Source organism: Phoenix dactylifera, chromosome 1 (genome assembly GCF_051530095.1).
Source record: "Phoenix dactylifera cultivar Ajwa chromosome 1, Ajwa_hap1_PhDact_Kaust_v1.1, whole genome shotgun sequence".
NCBI lineage: Eukaryota > Viridiplantae > Streptophyta > Magnoliopsida > Arecales > Arecaceae > Phoenix > Phoenix dactylifera.
Window position 1 is genome coordinate 16,091,539 of NC_143190.1, and position 19,162 is coordinate 16,110,700.

Sequence of the window (19,162 nt, forward strand, 5' to 3'; positions counted from 1 at the left end):
TTTATGTGAGGTAAGCAGCTTCATTAATATTATTAATTTAAATAGCTCTAAGTGTAGATTTTACGGACTATTGGATACATGTAAATTTCAGAAAAAATTATAATATATTCTCTTTATATATATATATATATTATTTTTCAATAAAGCATCATAGTTAATTTAAATTTAAATACATATTTGATTACAAGAGGCGGGCTGGCTCAATTTTATCCCCGATTTTGAATGGATGCCTCAAGCGGGACCCGTTCCCCATTTTCTCAGAAAAGGAAGCCGTGCAATCCCACGGAAGATAGAGACGTCCAGGTTCGGTGAACCCACATACAAATAATGAAAATCCCACCAGAATCTATTTGAGTGCCGCAGCCCTTTATCTAGTGGTAAAAACTGATATTCCCACTCCTATTTTCAGTCCCGGCAAGACCCATCAAGCGACAAAAGATCGCATTAATCCAACGGTAGAACCAGACACTGAGAAGGCAAACTTACTGTGAGAATATCAAAATTTCGGGATTTCCCTTACGATAACTCCCCTTCCACCAGCTCCCGTCACCACCACGCGCCGAAAGCCCGAAATTTCCATCGCCTCCGTCCGTGTTGTCGCGGCGACGGCCGATATATCCATCATTTTTTCTCCTTACCTTTCAATCCCTCAAGATCTCCCGCTCTCTCTCTCGTTCTTGTTCTCCTCTTCTTAAAGCCCTAACTTTGTTCTTTGTTTGTCGTGTCCTCGGCGATGGCAGCGTCGGCGGCGACGGGGCTGGCCGGGGCCGTGAAAGATCCGGTTGTCCAGATGCATGGATTTCACGGATTGAGGCCTTCCAGATCGATTCCCCGTGGCGGATCACTGCGGGCACGGCCACTGATGCCTTCTTCGAGCTCTCCGGGCGTTACAAGGGCCATATCTACGGTGGGTGCTGCGTTCTGGCGAAATTTGCTTGGGTTTTATGTCCCTGGAGGTTTATTATTCTGAAAGTTGTCATTTTGGGTCGATTTATTTCGTTTATTTGATGGAAAAATCGTCACCCCCCTTCATAGACTCTTGTTTCTACATATAATTCGATGAATGATCGAAGATTTTGCTTAGGTAATTAGTGTAGTTCATGAAAAATTGAAGATTTGTTGGTTTTTCATATCAGAGTGGTGTTAGCTTTAGCCATAGTCTGAATCCAGTCCGAGTGTTGTTCCGTTTAATGTTCTTCTGAAATGGCGTGTCATGTTGGTTTATTTTCCATCACCTGCTAAGCTTTTGTTTGTGTGACATTTTCCTTTTTAACTAGGACTGATGAAATTAAATATATTCTCCTGGTCTTGGAATTTCGTTTATGATGCCATCTTCAATAAAATTATGTTGCGTTCAAAAGTTGAATTCATTTATTCCAGTTGACCTTTTTCCCCCTTTTTTTTTTCACTTACATCATCAAACTAGCATTGAGATGATTTCGTACTACTGGGCCTGTATATTCAGCATCACTTTTCTGTTAATTTCAGAGCATGATGTTTCTTTCTGAAAGAGTATGTTGTTGGGGTTTTCGCCCACAAATTTGTTGCCATAGCATTATGCATTTATGTAGTTTTTCTTTTCCATTACAAGTATACTTAGGAGTTGTAAGGCTTATAAATATCATGCTTATTTAAATTCATTCTGGTATGCCAGAATTTAGGTCCATACTTCAAGTTGGATGTAATATGTGCTCCTTTGTGATCAAGCATCCAGAACCAGCTCTTTTCTCACCAAAAAAAGCATCTAAAACTAGCTCACTTATTAATGAAAATAATGTAATATAAGGAGTGCGGTGTTGATTGAGATACTTTTTAAGGACAAATTATTGCCTATACTATAAAGTGCACAATTTGTGATAAAGTAGCTCCTTTTTGCAGTACTAAATATGATTATGGGGGAAATAAGCTGTACCATTAGAAGTGGTAAACAAATCCATATAGTTGGTGTTTGTTAGCCCCTGAAAAAGTAATGTCTAGAGTTAGATTTTTATTTTTTCCCGGTTCATTCTTAGTTGTTGTTTATGGCATTATGTTATTATTTTGTAGGACAAAAGATGGTGATGAAAACTTCTTTTTCATTGAATTTAACCAATTATCCTTTGGATTACTTTCAGCAGCTTTACTAACCATGCAAAATACATTGATTTATGTAGCTGCACATATTCCATGATGACATATATATAAACTGACAAGACCATATCAACAAAGCGTCAGTTGTAGCTATTTATAGAAGCTTCTGTTAGGTGAATTTTTGTTTTTGTTTTTAATACATAAAAATACAAACTGAAAAAATGGTACCATGTTCTCTCCCCCCTTTTTATTTTGCTTCACTGTTATTCTATGTTGAGTTGGTAAATTTGAGGTTCCTTGGTAATAAATTTTCTTAGCATTTCTTATATACATATTTATTTTTTATTTCCATTCCCCCTAGGCCATACACATCTATAGTCAATTTCTGGAAAAAGGTTATCGAAATTTTTATTAGTTTTTTATCAGATTATATCTCTAATATAGTGAGAAGTAATCATATATTGGTGGGTGCTTGCATTTTTTATCCAGCCTGTAAAGACGGATTCTTCTGAAGTTAAACGGAGCAAGGTTGAAATAATCAAGGAACAAAGTAACTTTCTTAGATATCCCCTGAATGAGGAGCTGCTAACAGAGGCTCCAAATATAAATGAGGCTGCTACACAGTTGATTAAGTTTCATGGAAGCTATCAACAGACTAACCGAGATGAACGTGGTCGAAGATCTTACCAATTTATGCTTCGAACTAAGAACCCTTGTGGCAAAGTATCAAACAAGCTCTATTTGGCTATGGACAAACTTGCAGATGAGTTTGGCATTGGCACTCTGCGTCTGACCACGAGACAAACATTTCAGTTGCATGGCATCCTCAAAAAGAACCTCAAAACTGTAATGAGTACCATCATCAGAAATATGGGCTCAACTCTTGGTGCTTGTGGTGATCTGAACAGAAATGTGCTTGCACCTGCAGCACCATATACCACAAAAGAGTACACTTTTGCTCAGGAGACTGCAGAGAACATTGCTTCACTTCTGACACCTCAGTCTGGTGCATATTATGATTTATGGGTAGATGGAGAGAAAATCATGTCAGCAGAACCTCCTGAAGTAGTTAAAGCCCGTAATGACAATTCCCATGGAACAAATTTTCCTGATTCTCCAGAGCCCATATATGGCACTCAGTTCTTGCCGCGGAAGTTCAAGGTTGCAGTCACTGTGCCTAGAGACAACTCAGTTGATATTCTAACCAATGACATTGGTGTGGTAGTAGTTTCCGATAGTGATGGAGAACCTCAAGGGTTCAACATATATGTAAGTTATGGTATTAAGATTGATGCTCTTCCTTTTAGGTTTCTAGCTCTTCTACTTGAGTTTTCATTACTGATAGATATTTTTTAATTTTGCAGGTAGGAGGTGGCATGGGAAGAACGCACAGGGTGGAGACCACCTTCCCTCGTCTGGGTCAACCACTGGGTTATGTCCCAAAGGAAGATATATTATATGCTGTAAAAGCAATTGTTGTCACACAGAGAGAACATGGAAGAAGAGATGACCGTAAGTATAGTAGAATGAAATATTTGGTTAATGAATGGGGAATTGACAAGTTCCGGAGTGTTGTGGAGCAGTATTATGGGAAGAAATTTGAGACCTTCCGAGAACTACCAGAATGGGAATTCAAGAGCTATCTTGGGTGGCATGAACAGGTTTGATTTTGTACATATTAAGTATATCCAATTACTATGTTGACCTAAACTCCATTTTAAAATGTTATGTCCATGAATTTCACAGATCAGCATGTCAGACATCTGAAATTTCAGTTTGACAAAGCTAGAAGGCATTAACTTACAATATTAAGCTGTGTAAAATGTTAAGTATGACAGCACAGCTATAATACATACTAAAAACTAGAAACAGTTACTACTAAATATAAAATAATGGGCCATGCCCTATTACTGGTCTACTTCTAAATGGGATAGTTCATATTTCATATCTTTCTTTTCACATAGGTGAATTCTCACCTTTTCTTTTTGCACTTGTATTATGCAGCGTTGCTCGATGATAGTCCACCAGTCCTAGTTGACCCAGTATCATATCATTGAGTATTTACACATATGGACTGCATTAAGTTCCTAATTGTCTTTTCACTATTCTGTATCTTTACACGTTTTCTTGCAGGGTGATGGTGCTATGTTTTGTGGACTGCATGTTGATAATGGTCGTATTGGAGGCACAATGAAGAAAACTTTAAGAGAGATAATCGAGAAGTATAACTTGAATGTGTGCCTTACACCAAACCAGAATATAATTTTGTGCGACATTGACCGCTCATGGAAAGAACCCATCACCACAGCTCTCGCCCAAGCTGGCCTGCTGGTAAAACTTTTTCCTTTTGCACTTTCTGGACACCAAAATATTTTATTTAATGTCACTGTTATTTAATGTCTCATAAAAATTGCATACTTGAGGGACTCTAAGGAAATTATCTGATGGGGAAGTCTTTTAGATTTTTGGAAATATTGACAATGCATCATAATTTATTGAACTATCATTAATTCATTATAGTACACAAAAGGTTCTAATGTATTGATTATAGAACTAAAATCAAGCAATAAAGCAGACAGTTACATAGAAATACAAAGAGGTCAATATCAAGGGCTTCTTCATTAAATTTCTGTATGATTGGAAAATACTTGATCTGGTTCTGCTTCACCATATCTACAGGATCCCGGGTATGTCGATCCTCTCAATGTAACTGCTATGGCATGTCCTGCTCTACCACTCTGCCCTCTAGCAATAACAGAAGCCGAAAGAGGAATCCCTGACATCCTCAAACGGGTTAGAGCTGTCCTTGATAAGGTATATTTTTAGTTAGCCTTTCTTTGTATAACGTTACAGTACATTGCAAAAATAGTTTTATATGCAGATTTTTCAGTTCTGAAGATTAAAAACTCTCTTAGGTGGGTATCAAGAATGATGAGTCAGTGGTGATAAGAGTAACTGGGTGCCCCAATGGGTGCGCCAGACCTTACATGGCTGAGCTGGGATTTGTTGGTGATGGCCCCAATAGTTACCAGGTATTTAAAATGCTTGCTTAGTTTAATAGTATATGCTTTGAAGGATTAAGTTTTTTTTTTATCCTTTTCATAAAATTTAAAAATTATCAGTAGAGACCTCAGTTCTGACAGTTGTTGAGGGATCAAATGGTGTTGGAGATAACTGGAACCTTCCATATCCAACATAGATATAGAGAAAATTGCTCCCCTGGAGGTGCTTTGCTGTACTTAACAGCCATCTTTCACTCTCGATATCACACAGAGTTAACATGAAGCTTGAAGCTGTATCTGCCAATTGAAAGTTGAAATAATAAATGAATAATAACTCCTGGTTTATTCTCTGTTACAAACAGATCTGGCTTGGGGGATCGCCTAACCAAACTACTCTAGCAAAGTGCTTTATGAATAAAGTGAAGATCCAAGATCTAGAAAAGGTTTTGGACCCGCTGTTCTACAACTGGAAAGTAAAACGCCTGGAAAGTGAACCATTTGGCGTCTTCACAACCAGAACAGTGAGTATCATATCTATATCTTCATCTACTAAAATCGTTAATCCTTGCCATCTACTTCTTGTTGAATCTGGTGCTTGAGATGGAATACTCTAATTGATAATGTCTTTTTTTAAGATTATAGAGGACACAGATAATTATAGGCCTAAAGATACAAATTGCAAGTGGCTGGTTCTTCAACTAGGACAACAATATACTGCTTCTTGATCTTGGCCATTTTTTGGTTAGGGTTTATTGACCAAATATGGCATCACCTTTGTTGCACATTACAAGCATTTTAGGATATCCCTTTGCATATTCTTTTATGAAGCCCTTTCTTTATCTCAAATGATGAACTTATTAGTGAACCTAATGGTTCATGCCTTCTTAAGTAGAGCAGTGGTAGTGTGATCTGTTGAGATAGAAAAACACCCTTTTATTGCAATGTGTGTAGCATGAGAGACAGAAGCAGTTGGTATTTTTGCACTGCTTTAAATTGCAATCTAATTTTTCAGTCTTCAAAATGTTGAGGTGGAGGTGCGAGCTCGTCCTGCTGGATGAGTCTCTTCGTGGTTGTACCAGAGACCTAGGTTCGAATCCAACCTTCATGAAGGTCAGGGTGTTTATAGGTACCAGGGAAGGGCTACCCCTCACCAAAGCGTCACATACACAAAAGAAAGAAAGAGTTAAAAAGAGAGTAAATTACTGTTGCAGTATATGTGATTCTTCTTTCTCCACTACTTTGCAGGGATTTGATAAATTGCAGGAAATAGTAGATAAATGGGAAGGTATTAAGGAGTGAACATCAGGGTTTCAAGTTCGAACTGTTTGCAGACAGAGAGATGGATTAAACAATGGATGAGATTGCTAATCTACAGAATAAAGACTTCTCACCAGTTAGCCATGGAAGTCATTCTTAGGTGTGTTGCTGCCTAGCAAAATGACAAAGTCGAGTAAATTCTCTGTTAACTCTTTTTGACAGTTAAAAATGAGAGTTTTGTGCTTATTTCTACATCCTTTTTGGTGGTCACAGATTGAGTTTTTTCTTTAAATATCTGGTCTGTTTTATGTAATACCACGAGCACAATCTAGTTCATGAAAGAAGACAACCTTCAGGTGGCCAATCCTGGAACAATGAAGTTCGATGTTATTGGGTGAAATGGATCATGCAGTGTGTTAATTCCGTTCTTATTTTATTTGTCTTTTTTTTTTCTTATGTTGAATGTGCTGTGCTTAGTTTTGCTAATAATTGTCATCCTATGTGAAGCTAGATTCGGTGGATTTTGTATCCTACCGAACAACTTGATAGATTACCTTATTCGATTATCTCTCTGAATCTTTGTTCAGGGCCTCTGGTTTCCTACCCTTGAGACACTTAGAATTGTCCAGAATCTGTTAAAAAAAATCAAATGCAGTAGTGAGTCTAGTGACATTTGGTTTTATCTTACTTTATGGGTAATTTTTGTAGTGAATTTTAAAATAGGCTCTGTCTGGCACTCGATTGGTTCTGATAAAAAATAGGTCCTGTTTCCACTAATGTTTTGCGCCTGCTCCCATGTCACGAGCTTTGTTCCTTTCTTTTTCTAGGAGTAGGTTATTATTTGTAACAATCTTCACCAGCCATTGATTAGCCTGGAGTCTTTCCGGATCCCCACTTGGAATTTGGTAGGATAAAACACACCCATGCAACTTCCTAACTCTGGACATTTCATTTTCCTGACAACATTATATGCTAGTTTTTTAAAAATTCTGCTCTGCTCTTGACTTCCTCCTATTCTTATCAGCAGATAAAAGCCATTCAATGAACTTATTCCCAGCATCTGCAGATTACTTCAAGCAGGTTAGTGCAAAAATCTCACTCCGATCCACATTTTGAAGGGCTGACGTTCGAGGAGGCCATCAAAATACAAATTATTTAATGTCCTTGCGAAGTCTGCCACTCTGCTCTAAAACATGCCTGATTTGTTAGTGTCATGGGAATCAAATTATTCCAATATTGTAACATCTCTCATCTGTGGCTTTCCTCTCGAATCAGATGCTCCTATACTGCGCTTCCATCATGAAAACTTTGAAACTATATTGATTTACAGATTTCTCTGTTTTGATATGCGAATTATTCATTTTCGAATGTTCCATGAAAAACTCTCCACCTTTTAGGAAAAATTTATTCGAAAAAACTTGGAAAACAATAGGACTAATTAGGACTGCATGTTTCACAACCCATGCCCATGATGATAAAGTTGGATTTGGGACATACATTTGCAGAGAAATGAACAATGTCGCGCAAATTCTGAGGTAGTAGTGCTCATATATTCAGATTCTTGCGTCCTGTTAAGAGATCCAGCTTCCTCTGCCTCTTCTGCCATGGCATCTTTCATGCAATGACCTTTTAGAGGACTGCCTCAATAATACCTGAAACGGATACTTGCCAACGCTTCAAGAGCAGTCTCTCATGATAACGCCAGTCAGCAATTTAGGAGCAGTATAAACCATGATATGTCCAAGCTGAACATTTAAATAGCAGTCATGTATCGGTTAGTGAAGAATGAAAGAAAACATCATAATAAGCAGATTGGCTGTCGCCAAAATGATCTTTTTTTTTTTTGTGAGGAAAAAAAAACAATCTAATTCACGTAATAATCTAAAACATGCTGAGATTCAATGGTTTGTTTCAGTCTGTCGACCGTTGATTGTGTGTTCCTCATCTGGACCAGGCCTAGAAAGATATTAGTTAAAATAAATTTTGGGAAACTACTTATAGTTCTTCCAAAGCAAGGGAAGCATTAGATCAGTAGGCATCCATAATGATTTTCTCATATTTATTTTGATTAAGTGTCGGAATGCAACAATAAGCTACACCTGCTAGAAAAAACAGGAGAAAACGAGACATGAGTACTTTCTAATATTTGGGACAACTTTTTAAGAAACCAACACTAGAAAGAAAAAGAAAATCTCAAGTAATAGACAGATTAAGCAAATGTCCTGCAAGGACAATGCTCCATTAAAACAAAAATCAAAAACACCTTGCCTGCCTGCATTCGGCCATTTGATACAGAAGTTGTTTAGGTGGGAAAACAGAAAGAAAAGCACAAAAAAATACCCCAAAAAACTAAACCACCCCAGTAAGAAAAAAAAATTCAATGATACGAAACTTTTCTTTCATTTATGCTCAAGCAGGCAGGATTCATATGCAACTCATAAGAACATTAAAGGTACAATCCAAGCAATCAAACCAACCAGATAGAAAACATCTGAGAAAGAAATGACTTTGCAAAAATAGGAAGAACAAACAGACAAGACCTAAATCTATCCGTCTATCTATCTATTTATCTATCAATCTATGTATAAAGTTAGAAACAAGTGATAGAAGTAATATGAGCAGATATTGCTATCAATATTCTTCTTTTAGCCTATGTGGAAGGACATGGAGAGAAGAGGACGGATGTGACATCAAGGGGAGCAACATTGCTATAACTTGAGAAAACTGTTTTAGCTGTCATGACATCACCACTATTTGACATTTAAATTTATACTTTTGGGCCTGAAATTCAAATCCATTGATGATGAATCCTATATATATTTTCCCACATCACATTAGGACCATAAGCCCATCATTAAACTTCAATTGTCACATGTTCCATCCCATCATCAAGCAACTTTTCAACCTATATAATAATCAAGATTGTATTATCTAGAATATTTTTCATAACAACCCTATTAACAATAACACTTCGTATGCATGATAATTTATAAATATGAAAGCTAACTCTTACATGAGAAGCATACCTTCTGTGGAAACTATTGTTATATATGTATTCATTTGATACATATATTGTTATATATGTTGTTAAATGAATGCAAATGAGAGCTTAAAGCCTTCAGTCTTATGTAATCTATTTTTGGAACGGGAGACGCCATGCAAAGCTTAAGATAACCATAGAAATAATCTAGAATGAATACATATAAAACAATACTTTCCACAGGAGGTTTGCTTCTCATGTAAGAGTTACCATTCATATATATAGATTATCATTATACGAAATTTAATTGTTAATAGGCTTGTTATGAAAATATTCTAGATAAGACATTCTTAATTATTATTTAGGTTGAAAAGTTGCTTGATGATGGGATAGAACATGTGACAAATGAAGTTCAATGACTAGCTTGTAGTCCTAATGATGTGGCAAAAATATATATAGGATTCATCGCCAATGGATTTAAATTTCATGCCAAAAATTGTGAGAAAAATTAATAAGTCAGGGTGCTGTCATGACTGCAAAAATTCAGTCATGGCACCTTTTATACAGTGACCTTTATAGAGGACTGCTTCAATACCAGAAATGTATACTTGCGAATGTGTCAAAAGCATTTCTCACAGTTATGCCAATCAGCAATCTAGTAAGCCGAACGAGCAAGCTATTTAGGTGGAGGTTGTTTTCAGCTGAAAATTCAGCTTTAAATTTCATCTTGTTCTACTAGTAAATTAAGCTGAACTAGATCTTATGTTGGCTTTTTTGAACTAAGCTTAATTACACCTGAAATACAGATAAATAAATAAATAATATATATATATATATATATATATTATTTTCTTTATTATTTGTGAAGTTTTATATTTATATTTATTAAAGGTGTACATAATTTAAATGAAAAAGATGTGATACAACTATTAGGTTGAGCTCCACCACCATAAACTAGCTCAGAGTGTATATAGAAATTCTTCGAGGAACCACGAGCTCTTACCAAATTTCTTAAACAAACCGCTCATAACAAATTGAGTTTGGATTGAAATTGAATGAGCCGGCTCAAGCTCAGCTTAATTACAAAACAAGCCAAGTTCAAGCTAGGTCCAGCTTGGGAGCTTGGCTTGTTTACACTTCGGTGGTTATAAAAAAGCCAGCTTTGAGAGTTGTCATCAATAACATCTCTAATGCACGATTTCTTCCGTAGATGCTTATGGTCTCGGCAAGAACCTCATTGGACCAACTTAAAATAAAATAGAACTGGACAACTGGTTGCCACAATATCTTTAAGGGCAGAATGTTATCAAACCTGAGCTCACTCATGCACTAAATTCAGATGATTTGCCAGTAGGTTAACCAACCACGAACTCCATTCCTTAGTTTACTTGTAGTCATTAACATCAATGTACAAAATAAAAGAACCATAAGAGAAGAAAACCAACCATTATACTCTTAAAATAATCATCTGGCCACGAATAGTTCCTTTTTATTTATGTGCTGTACAATCGTTCGTGTTTATCTTAAATAAGGCTGGAGAATGGCTGTTGGTTACGCCTTTCACCTTGCAGTTCAGCATCCCATAGGCATGTCTCACTTGGTACACTAAGATCTTCCATCTCCACTAGATTAGCTGCCATGCATTTGCCATCATCAGCATCCTTGACAGTAGAAACTTGCACCTCCACATTAGATGTTTCACCCAGCAAGGCTTCAAGTGGAAATCCAGTTCCCCAACCTGCTGGAGCAAACACTGTATGACCTTCATAATCCAGCGTCGAGTCAAAAGCCCATATCAGCTCTGCCAACGACTTCTCATATCTAAAATCTGAAGATTTTAGACCAATGCCTTCAGAGAAATCATCAACAAAGGCCTGTGAACTTCTGTAGTTGTCAGCAACTTGTCCACTATGGTGGTTAACAGTGAAAGATCCTCCGATGGAATCTGTGCTGCTCTCATCTGACCAGTCAATCTGAACTTTACTTTTGATGAAATTTTCATCAAAGCTTGAATCTGTGCTGCAGTCTTCTGTCCACCCTCTGCCAAGTTGGTTCAAGCTATGGCTAGCATGTCCAGCTTCCTCAGCATCACTATCATCTACCCAGCTTCCATCATGCCATTTGTTGTGGATGCCTCCATTTGATTGAAAGTGCATAAAATCAGATGCCTTCTGCACGAAATATCCTTCATCCGTTGCAGTTGACTCGGTGGAATTTGATCCATACCATTTTACCCCATGATCCTTCTGTTCTATGCCATCTTCAAGGGCCATGCAGTTAGTAGTTGATCCTTCAATAGTTGGTTCAGTGGAACCATTCTGGTGTCTTAGCTTGACACGCTCCCTCTGTTCCAACCCACCATCAGAAGGCAATAAGCTGAAGATTTGATCCAAATCAACCTTGCCTATCATGTCTTTTCCATGGTTTTCGATACCCACTCTCTCAATTCCTTCACAGGGAATGTCAAAAGAAGAGGAGGCCAACTTATGGTTATCACCATTAAAAAGGTCCAGGGTTTCTCCCAACAAAGTTGAATTGTGAGATGATTTTACTTTCCTTGAGGAAAGAAATTCTCCCAATGCCGAAGTGGATTTACCAGCAGTGGGCACAGACTCTTGATCCTCAAGGAAATTTTCCACATCTGAATCTGAAGCATTACCACAATCAATGAAATCATCTTCCTCAACTGGAAATTCAGGTGCTGTAACTATTAAACCTGAAATCTGGGGCACAGACACAGAAGAGCCCGTGTTGTCAGCTAACAATGATGAGTCATCAAAAGCTGCAACTCCTCTTGCAGCATCTGATGTATCACAACCCTTATCCTTCAAATCAGATTCATTTAAAGATGTATCAGGAGCTAGCACATCAGATGACGACAGAGAGCCACTACAATTAGTTTCCTTTACTACATCCGATGTGCCACCACCATTTTTCTCCAAGTCAATTTTGCTGAACAAGTTATCAGATCCTTCAGAAGATGTGCCAACAGGAGTGGAATCTGGGTCATTGTTATTACCAACAGAAAATCCATGAGGTTCTTCCATCACATCTGGGATATGTTTGGGAGATTTGACAGTAGTTGACATCAGGAATGCTGCCAGTGCTGAAGCTAATGCACCATCAATGCATAGAGATGTTTTATCCTGGGGGTGATCCTTCACAACTGAATCTAAGGTATCCTCAGCATTGGTACACTCTTCCTCATTAAGGAATTCTGGTACCTTAACTACCAGTCCTGGATGCATATTAGATTCAGGCACGGAAGTTGCCCCATCACTAGCTGATGATGACAAATCATCTTGATTATGGAATTCAGGTGCCTTAACGGCCAGACCTGGGCACATCTTTGATTCAGGTAGAGAAACTGCAACATCATTAGCTGGAAATGATGAGTCAGTAGATAAAATATCCACCCCTTTTGTGAATGAAGTGTTGCAACCTTTGTTATCTGAGTCAGATTCATCAAATGAAAATTCAGGGGCTGATATCCTTGAAGAAAGGTTTCTCTCAGAAGACTGAATTCCTACAGCAAATACATCAAACCGCTGCTCTATTTGCTGGAGCCTCATCTCAATGCAGCTAAGGGGTTTCATCATGTTTTCCTCAAACCTTGAACAAAAAGCTTCTATTCTTCCCATTCTTAAAACCAGCTCATCCAGCACTTTCTCAACACGACTGTAGGCCGGATTATTTTCTTCCACAACAGACTTTGGCACCTGATCCATGTCTGTTACTTTCTGGCTGGAACCAAACTGTATATTTTCTGGTTGTACCTCAGTTTGTTCCTGCACTGGCCCCAACTCTTGATCTGCTTGATCTGTTGTCTTCAGGTCAGATCTCAACTGTACATTTTCGGGTTCTACTTCGGTTTGATTCTGCATTGGGCCCAACTCTTGATCTGCTTGATCTGTAACCTTCTGGCTAGACGCCAACTGTGCATTTTCTGGTCTTATCTCAGTTTCCTCATGCACTGGCCCCAAATCTTGATCAGCTCGATCTGTCACTTTCTGGCCAAATCCCAATTGTATATTTTCAGATTTTACCTTGGTTTCTTCCTGCAATAGCTCCAAACTTGGCTCCTTCATACTACAAGTTGCTTCTTGGAGGCCTGTCCCATGCATGTCCAAGATGCTTTGTCCAGCTGCTTTATCCAAACAGTGCTGGTGTTTTCGCACTCCTGTGTCCACAGAAAAATACTTATCCTGTATTCTGCTAGTACCCGATTTGGATAATTGCAGAAACCTAGGAACAAGCATGTCTAGCAGAGGATTTTCACCCAAGTTTCCCTCCATACTCAAAGGAGGATCAAGATTGGGGGAATCGACAGGATAAGCATATACATAAATCTCCTCTACATGAATGCACGTCTTAGTTTGAAGTGAAAGCAACTGAAGTGTAAGGGACAGACAAGGAGTATCTGAAAAAATCACAGCTCTTGCCTCATAATGAATCTGCAATTTAAGTCCAGAATGAAACAGTAAAAACAAAGACCTATAGAGAGAGAGAAAGAGAGAGAAGCATCATGGTTGATGGGAAATTGCAAAATAACCTGAAAGTTTGCACTGGAATTTCCATCAATCTTCTTTGACAAAGCATTTGCTTGGTCATTTTGTTGAAGCGAATCAGGAACCTTCACTTCTACCCAGCCATCTTCAACGCTATTATTACAGTCACTTGTGGCCATCTTTCCATGTTTTTCCAAAGTCTCATTATTACCATTTTGGCATTCAGTGATAGCTCCCTCAGAACTAATTGGTGGCATCAATTCTCTAGCAGCAGCATCACAACGTACTCTACACAGATATTCCTTACTTTTATTCTGCTGATCAGCAGCATAGTATATCTCATACACCTGGGCTGTACTTCGTATATAGACCCTGCGAATTTCATGCTTTTCCCTGAACGAGACTGTAATACAGCATGTATGAGATAAACTATCCAACAATTAGAAAAGATAGATACAGTTTGATACAGATGCTTCGTTGTGGTTGTACATGACTGATAGATACAAACAGCAGTGCAGCATGTATGGCATAAACTATCCAACAATTAGAAAAGATTAACACTGTTTGAGACAGAAGCATCATTGCAGTTGTACATCACTGATCTTAGACAGCTAAGAATATCCTATAAGCAATTTGTGCAGCCAGCATGTATATAATCATCTGCATCAGTTTATATTTCAAAGAACTGTTACTACAGGTTCCTGATATATTAAACAATCAACTATGTTTTGCAAGTAATTCACGGCATAGTCATAATATATTTTTCAAACTAATGGAAAAGACAAAGATAATTCTTGCATTTTTTTAACCAGCCGAATGATTCCTAATTCCTGAATAATCAAATTGTCCATGAATTATTCAGTATCTGACAAACTTCACAAATAGTTCGTTCATTACATATGAATTATGTATTACTTGTGGATTACAGATGAATGATGTTAGCTTAAATTGCTGGCAGTTGTGTGGTTGCTGTTTTTTGTCATTTGCTGTCTCTCTTGAGCCTGTCTTCCATGTGTATCAACAATTCAATATCTTCCATTTTTCCAGTGTAAATTCTCTGAATCCCTACTAAACTTTTGTTCAATTATCTACATATTTTCTAAATTTTGATCCCTCCTCCTTGCCAAATAAGTCCAGAATACCTAAGTTGACACTATGTCATTGATAACATTTGTATGTGCATAAATTATCCAATAGTATAAACAACTGCTTCAAGTCTAAAATCAGACCTGCCCATCTTGATATGCCTTTCATTAAAACCACAACAGCAGCACCGCTACATGCATTGCAGCAAAATGCAACAAAAAAGGGGACATTCTTGCACCATGAGAAAGATGTTATGGAAGTTAGTAAAAATTCAATAGGGTAAAAACATTTATACAAGGCAGAACTTAAGTGGGAAATGAATGATTTTGAGTTAAAATTTAAAACATGAGACTACCTAATTAACTGGATAGGGCTCCTATATTTTATTATAAAAAATGATTAAGCATTATAGTGGAAAAAGTGGGGACATGCCCTTCAGGCTGTTATGCAAATGCTAAGTTAATTAATTCATAAATAATTTTTTTTAGAAAAAGGTGGATAGCAGCAGTAAGATTATCTTTGCTGTTTTGGAGGTCGAATGAGCATGAGCATAAGAAAATCACAAAAATCACAATGAATTTAGGTGGACGTACAGTGGAAATACAATTAGAATATCAAATTTCAAGTGAACTCTGAAACTGAAACCAAAACATTTCTATTATGCCAAAATACAACTATCTATGGAAACTAACCTACATTTTATATTGTGTTATCTTTCGGTCATTTGTTCATATACTTAAATTCTAGAAAGTAAACTTGGATATTACTAGCTCTGGGGAAATCAGAAGCATTTGGATTCTTGGTTGCTAGAAATTCATAAAGGTAAATTATAATAAGAATTGAAATATTTGAGGTTTCTGTCAGGGTTTTGAAAGCAAAGAGAAAATATTCAAGAGGATATTGGGCCACCTAAATACTGGATTTGCAGGATTTCAGCTGAAAATTTGAAGATTTGTGGTTGAATCTTGTTTATAAGGTGCCATCTTTAGAAACTCAACATGGTCTAAGAATATTTGTAGGTCGCCCTCCTATGAATTTTATATGTTAATCATATTTACGCAAATCTTGTCAATGTCCAAATCTCAGGCAAATGTTACGTAAACTTTCAAAAAAAATTTAACATTGTGTTTAATTTTTTTAACAGTTTCAATAATTGCAACAGAACAACCAGAACTATACAGCCAAATATTTAAAATATTTTGACGTTCCATCTTCTTCGAATAACTCACTCTCAGCCAAGACCTAGAAACTTGCAATGAAAATACTGAAATTTCTGTAATTGAAACTCAATAAGCTTGGCTGAATCCAGCACCAACTTTATGAACCTTGACATGATGCAAGTCTCTAATGAGTACACTGAAAATTTAGATTAGTTTTGGTAAAGGATAACGGAAAAGGAAAACCTTTTATGGTGTTTTGGCTATTTGTGCAAGATGTCTTAAATTGCCTTGAACAAGAGATCTCAGAGATCAGATCAAAAGGTCCAAAAGGAAAAAGGGGGGAGGAAGAGAAGTGGGATGGGGGGGGGGGGGGGGGGGGGGCGTTAAGGGAGGGAGAGACTGTGTGAGGGAGAGGGGGGGGGGGGGGGAGAGAGAGAAGCCACAAAAAATTAGACATAAATGTTAAAGTAGAAATTTGACAAAAGCTCATCTAAATCAATTTGACATTTGATAAGTATCAAACTGAAGTTGGCCAATATAGTTGCCCACATATATAGTTGAGAAGCTTGTTTCTTATGTACTATATATGATGTATGATTTATTCGACTCTTACAAAGTCTACAAAGGAGTTACTTTAGCCACTTTAGACTTTCTTTTTCTACAATATAATAGCTTAGCACAGTATTAAGTTGAATCCAAATTTAATATTCTGTGTACCCTATACTTCTAATCACCAATTCCCTCATACATTCTAGACAACAGTAAAAATACTGAAGGCAGTAAGACTTGTCCATCAAGATTTCATTGCAATCATCATCTACCATCAGTCAATACCTCCAACAGTTCAGCTCCATATGTAGCTCTTAAAACTCAAAATACCAAAAACTCACTATTAAATCAATCCTATGCCTGAGATGGTGCTTTTGCACCCCCTTTTTTTTTTAAAGACCAGTCATGAATGCCTTGTACTTCTGATTCAAAGGCTTACAACAAAAGTACCTCGCCCAAGTGGCACATGAAGGGCCATGAATGTCTCGAGCCAATTGTATATTATAATAGAACAAAAGTAGTTTTAATACCAACAATTCCTACAAGTTACAAACTCAAGTTACTCGATCGTGAGAAAAGGAAAAATTCCAGGAGAACCAAAAGTTCTCAAATGTCCCATTCAAATAGCATGGTTGACCACAACCTCAATATTCTCAATAATGAGATTATTTCCATCAATAGTATCTCCAAAGCACTGCTCTATTTTTGGAATAAAAGGAACTGCTACATCCTCAAGCCTCATTTTTTTTTGACCATTAAGAAGGAAATAGATACTACTAGGAAAGGAATGCATTTGATGTAACTATAGCCTCAGAATAATTATACAATTCATGATCACAACTCTAAGCATTTTCATTTCCATGCATATATTCATGCTAGAGTACGATTTGAGCTTGAAACCTACAAATGCAGATGTTTTTTAATGGGGACTCCAAAACAACTTGGTCATTCAATCAACCATCTCACGTGATCCTGTGCATGATATGGGAAAGCATTGAGAGAAATCTAGATATGGAGAGGCACTGAGAGCGCCTTTTTCTCTTCTTATCATGTCAATTAGAATCCCAATATTTCCATGTTTTGAAGTCTCCTGTGGGGGTAAAAGGATATCTCTTTCATCAGAAGTCTAGTAAATATGATTTGTCAAAATGCAAAGCGAGATTTATCAAATTAATTGAATAATCACATCTATATGTCAGTAATGGAAAGCCTTTTGAGCATTCCTTGATAAAAGTATAATTTGTTTCTACCCAAGTCTGAAGTAATTAGAAAAAGGAAAAAGAGAGAGGAGAAAAAAGCATATTATAACTACACAGCCATCTATAGAGTCCTCTTGTGCATAGCACATGCTACCACATTGGGCAATTGAAAGTCCAAACCGCCAATCCCAAGCTATAGCATTTGAAATGCAAGATGACTAAATCTCGATCACTTTAGATATCACTTACATATGCAACCAATGGTCACACCAAAAGAACAATTTAGTGGGATAGGTAAATTGATCTGAAATGGTGTAAATGTAGGTGAAACTTCAAATTAGATGCTTAGATGAGACATCCTACAACATGCATAAACCTCCTACTTTGCCTTCATAAACAGGGGTATGTGCATCACACGTGTGGGGGCTCTTTGGTTGTTTGTAAGCTTAGTTAAAACAGGGAATCATAAAACCTAATCTGTCTGTCAAAATTGTTCTATGAGAAACAACAGGGAAGTTTTCTTTTTTTCATCAGAAAAAACTCATTTTCCAGGTTTAATGGTCTATCAGTTTTGACAAAACGGTTTTTTGAAAAGCAACCAAGAGTTCTCATTAAAACTCATTTACTTTAACTTTTATTTAACCTTTTTTTAATAAAAATTGACAAACTGAATTGCTTGTAGGCCTTAGGATTCCCAACCTTGTCAAAACTTCAAAACAAGAAATAACAAACAGTAGAGCAGCCATTACGCAATAAAAGGAAGCATAGTAATGTAATTTTTTTTTCGTAGAACTATATTCCAAATAATATCATTATAAAGGAAAATTCCCAATTTTTCCTTTCTTTTGAGATAAAAATTCCCCCTGCTTAAATTTCCTTTTTTTTCAAAAAAGGCAAACCCTAACATGACGTTATAGGAATACAAAAGAAAGTAACACTGTACCAGGACGCCAGTAAAAATTTTCTAACGAAGTTTTTTTTGTCTTCTAGGTAGATCTGAATGTGCTATGTCTTCAACCATTAAAATCAGAGTGAAAGTAACCAAAACAATGCAGTAGCCAAGTTTCCTTAGATCATGATCTAATCCACATTAGAAAAAAGGTTTTGTTCTCTTGATGTACAAAAAAGTCCAATCTAGTTTGCAGGCAGTTCAAAATCAAGTAATTCTGATCAATAGCCACATCCATCGATCACTCCAAGAAAACAAAAATCCCCGATTACCTCCAACAATTGGGGATTTTTTCCACCAGAACCCAAAATCTTTATTCATATCCAAGATCCAGAATCCACACAAAGAAAGCCTAAAGAATTCTCACCAATTAACGCAAAGAAATCATCCATCTCATAATCG

General features: G+C 37.0%; 2 protein-coding genes across 5 annotated transcripts in view; one reads left to right on the forward strand and one right to left on the reverse strand.

The window, feature by feature from the left end:
• The first annotated feature begins 468 nt into the window (after positions 1-468).
• LOC103722261 (sulfite reductase [ferredoxin], chloroplastic-like) lies at positions 469-7,676 on the forward strand. 3 transcript variants are annotated; one of them, XR_015982831.2, is made up of 9 exons: positions 469-907; positions 2,560-3,339; positions 3,435-3,731; positions 4,204-4,401; positions 4,750-4,884; positions 4,986-5,102; positions 5,435-5,593; positions 6,318-6,489; positions 7,354-7,676. XR_015982831.2 is itself a non-coding variant. In XM_008812741.6 (8 exons), exons 1-8 carry the CDS (start codon positions 734-736, stop codon positions 6,369-6,371), a joined length of 1,914 nt encoding a protein of 637 aa, XP_008810963.4. In that variant the 5' UTR covers positions 469-733; the 3' UTR covers positions 6,372-6,729. The 3 variants fall into 3 exon arrangements, 1 of the variants encoding a protein (XP_008810963.4); XR_015982825.2 differs by having other exon boundaries at positions 7,357-7,676; XM_008812741.6 differs by lacking the exon at positions 7,354-7,676 and having other exon boundaries at positions 6,318-6,729.
• Positions 7,677-10,664: 2,988 nt separating this feature from the next.
• LOC103722262 (uncharacterized) overlaps positions 10,665-19,162 on the reverse strand; it is a 32,164-nt gene continuing 23,666 nt past the window's right edge. For both annotated transcript variants that reach the window (XM_088721032.2, XM_088721031.2), the window contains exons 4-5: positions 13,862-14,220; positions 10,665-13,763 (exon numbers count right to left, since the gene is read on the reverse strand). In XM_088721032.2, coding sequence (XP_088577158.2) covers positions 10,833-13,763; positions 13,862-14,074 — 3,144 coding nt within the window. In that variant the 5' untranslated portion in view covers positions 14,075-14,220 and the 3' untranslated portion in view covers positions 10,665-10,832. The remainder of the gene's footprint in view (positions 13,764-13,861; positions 14,221-19,162) is intronic.